The sequence below is a fragment of the Calidris pugnax genome, unplaced genomic scaffold, assembly GCF_001431845.1.
Source record: "Calidris pugnax isolate Ruff unplaced genomic scaffold, ASM143184v1 scaffold98, whole genome shotgun sequence".
Taxonomy (NCBI): Eukaryota; Metazoa; Chordata; class Aves; order Charadriiformes; family Scolopacidae; genus Calidris; species Calidris pugnax.
The window spans coordinates 1,422,251-1,425,294 of NW_015090829.1; the positions used below are offsets into that span (position 1 = coordinate 1,422,251).

At 69.2% G+C, this 3,044-nt stretch overlaps 1 protein-coding gene across 1 annotated transcript in view; it reads right to left on the reverse strand.

Moving 5' to 3' along the window:
• The window catches only part of TNKS1BP1 (tankyrase 1 binding protein 1), an 11,898-nt gene extending 9,256 nt beyond the window's left edge, over positions 1-2,642 (reverse strand). The window contains exons 1-3 of the mRNA XM_014940694.1: positions 2,503-2,642; positions 1,681-2,326; positions 823-895 (exon numbers count right to left, since the gene is read on the reverse strand). Of these exons, the coding sequence (XP_014796180.1) occupies positions 823-895; positions 1,681-2,326; positions 2,503-2,599 (816 nt within the window). The 5' untranslated portion in view covers positions 2,600-2,642. The remainder of the gene's footprint in view (positions 1-822; positions 896-1,680; positions 2,327-2,502) is intronic.
• Positions 2,643-3,044: the final 402 nt, after the last annotated feature.

Below are 3,044 nucleotides of genomic sequence, written 5' to 3' on the forward strand. Positions count from 1 at the left end.
CCTCGGCTGGAGGCTGAGGGGGAGATTCGGGGGAGCCGGGGGCCCGGGTGGGGGACCCAGGGGCCGGGAGCTCTGGGGGGGCATCAGGAGAGCCGGGGGCCGAGGCTGAAGGCTGGAAAGGAGCTCCTGGGGCTGGGCAGGTGGGGGGCCTTGGAGACCCAGGGGGTCCGAGGGTACCCGGCTGGAGAGAGGAAAGCTGTGGAAAGAGCCGGAGGTGGGGAGAATGTCATGGCACCCAAGAGGAACCCCCCAGGTGTCACCCACCCCCAAATCACAGCCCCCCTCCCCAAGTCCAAGGCAGCCTGGGTGGCTCCCAGTGGCCCCCAGCTGAGTGCCCCCCTCGAACGCCCACCCTCCAGCGGCACAGAGACAGATGGAGAGGAAGAAATGAAGCAGGAGGAAGTAAAAACACCCTCAGCCCGGATCCTGCACCCCTCCATGGGGCTGGGCACCCCCTTGGCAGTGACACCCTGCCAGCTGCCACCCCGGTGTCACCACGGTCTGGTGTCATGCACGGGGTTGGCAGGGAGCCCGAAAGGGCCTGCCCTGCCACATACCTGCCGGGTCACCAAACCCTGGCTGGTGACTCACGGCTGCTCCCTGCCCACGTCTCGGCAGCGGTGCTGGCACACGCCACCCCCCACTCCAAAACCACCTGGCCCTGCGCCCAGGAACCCAGAGGAAGGGACAGGGGGCACCCCGAGGAGAAAGGAGAGACACGCACCCCGCAGAGAGGGAGCCCCGGAGGAGACAGGAGAGCCCCGAAGGAGAGAGCCCAGGAGCGGAGCCGCCGCGGTGCGGGAGGGCGAGGCGAGAACTCACGTCAGGGGGGGAAGGCGGCCTCCGGCGTCCACGGGGGTCCCCGGCACAGCTCGGGCCGGCTGGGGGGGAGCCGCTGCCAGAGAGAAACGGAGAAGGAGGGTAAATTTAACCCCCATGCCTCCGCTTCCCTCTCCCACCGCCCGCAGACACACCTCCCGGCCCCAAACCACCCACTCTGGCCACAGGATGGGGTTGGGTGAACCACAAGAGGCTCTTCAATGGCTGCAAGCTGTACCCAAAACCAGCACAAATTATCAGCGAGGCTTTGACTGCGGAGGGGAGGAAGGCAAATCAGCCCCAATCCCCTTTCCGGAAAGTTTTCAGTCCTTCGGAGAGCCAGTTTCTCACACTCTGGTTTAAAATAGCCCCCGTCTCGCTCTCCCGGAGGTGCCCAGCCTTCAGGAGCGTGGCCAAGTGCTGGCTCTCACCCAGGACATCCTGCAGCCAGGAGTCCCGCAGATGGGTCGGCTCCCTCTGCCTTGGCACAGCCCGGCAGGGTGAAAAAATAGCAAGGGTGGGAAAAAAAGGAGCGTTTTCCCAGGGGAGCGACCCCCTTCCCATTACCCCTAGCCCGGGCAGCGGGACGGCCGGCTGGCTCCCTTCCCGGCCCCCGGGGGCGGCAGGCGCGGCGGCAGCTCCTGGGCCGGGACAGCCCGTTCCTGTGGTCTGAGCAAACCGCCCGGCACCGCCGCGGCCGCCCCGGCCTTCCCACGGAGGCAGCTCAAGGCGCTGCCGGCTCGGGAGGACACCGGCCACCAGCCCTCAGCTCCGTTATTCCCAACCCCGGGATGGCTCGGAGCAACGTCCCCCCGTCCGCACAGCCCCTCGCCCTCCCCGGCTCAGCCCCCAGCCCCTCACCTCGTCTCGGCAATGGGGTGCTCGCCATCCCCCGTCCCCAGCTCGCCCGCCGTGGGTTGGGGTGTCTGGCGGGCTTCACCGGGGGGGGCTCCATCCGCCTCCCCGCTGGGACGTCTCCGGAAGGCGGTGAAAGTCTTGGAGCCGAAGCGAGAGGAGGAATCGGGGCAAAAGGGTGAGAGCCGGGCTCGGTCTGGGCTGCCCGGGCCCTCCCTGCTGTCCATTTTGGCCAAGATCTCCTCCACGGTGGTGCCTGGAAATCGCTCCGGTTTGGTCGCCACCGGCACCGGTGTCACCTTGAAGGGAGCCAGGCCTTTGCGAGAAGGGGTCGGCGGGGCGGGGGGCACCTCCTCAGCGGGGGCTGGACCTCGGTCCTCAGTGGCTGCAACCGGAGCGGACGGGAGCCCCTTCCCATTGGGGGTCTCAGGAGACTTGAGGGTGAAGGAGGGGCGCCTGAGGGGCCCCCCCGAGCCGCCCCCACTGTAGGGCTGGGGTCCAGCCAGGCGGTTCATCTTCTCAGCGGAGGGCAGCTCCGGGCGAGGGTGCCGAGGCCCCAGCGGGGGCTGTGGCAGGGAGGGCTTGGCGGGCACGGCCGGCTTGGGCAGCACCCGGGGCTTGGGCCGCACCGGTGGCTTGGTGCGAGCGGGGCCTGTGAGAGAGGAGAATCGTCGTGTTGGAGAAGCCCCACGGCCCCACTGGGCTCCCTGGGGAAGGCCAGGGGGACACCGGGCCGAGCGTGGGGCTCAGGCACCAGGGCATCATACCCAGTGCAGACCAGGCCAGAAGCCCCCCACCACGATTCCTCCCACCCTCTCGGGGACAGACCTTTCTCAGGGCTGCCAGCCCCCAGCCCAGCCCCACCGGTGCCCGTGGGGGAGGCACAGGGCACGGCGGGGCGCAGGGGCTGCGGCTGCGAGGCCATGGTGGAACCGGGGCCGGGGCTCAGTGGACACGGCGCAGGGTCAGCCCCTGGGGAGAGAGAAAGGAGTGAGAAGCATTTTGGGAGTGTCCCTTTGCCCCAGGCAGGCAGCCACCTCCTCCAGCCATGCTGTGCCGCGGTGCCAGCGCTGTGCCAAAGCCTCGTGTCCACCTGTGCCGTCAGCCGGACATCGTGCCAAACCGCTATCGCTCTGCCAGCCCTCCCCTCACCGGTGCCGCCCTGTGTACACCGGCCCCAGCCGCCTGTACCACCGGGGCTCGGCGCAGGGACCCCACACACCCCCTCCCCCCCCCCCCGCCCGCACCCCTCACACACGGCGGTAATGGCGTGTAGCCCACGTTGGCTCCCGCACGCTGCGACCCTCCCAAAACCCCTGCTGTTCCTCATTTACCCGGCCCAGCCCGGCACCGGCCCATCCCAGCACCCC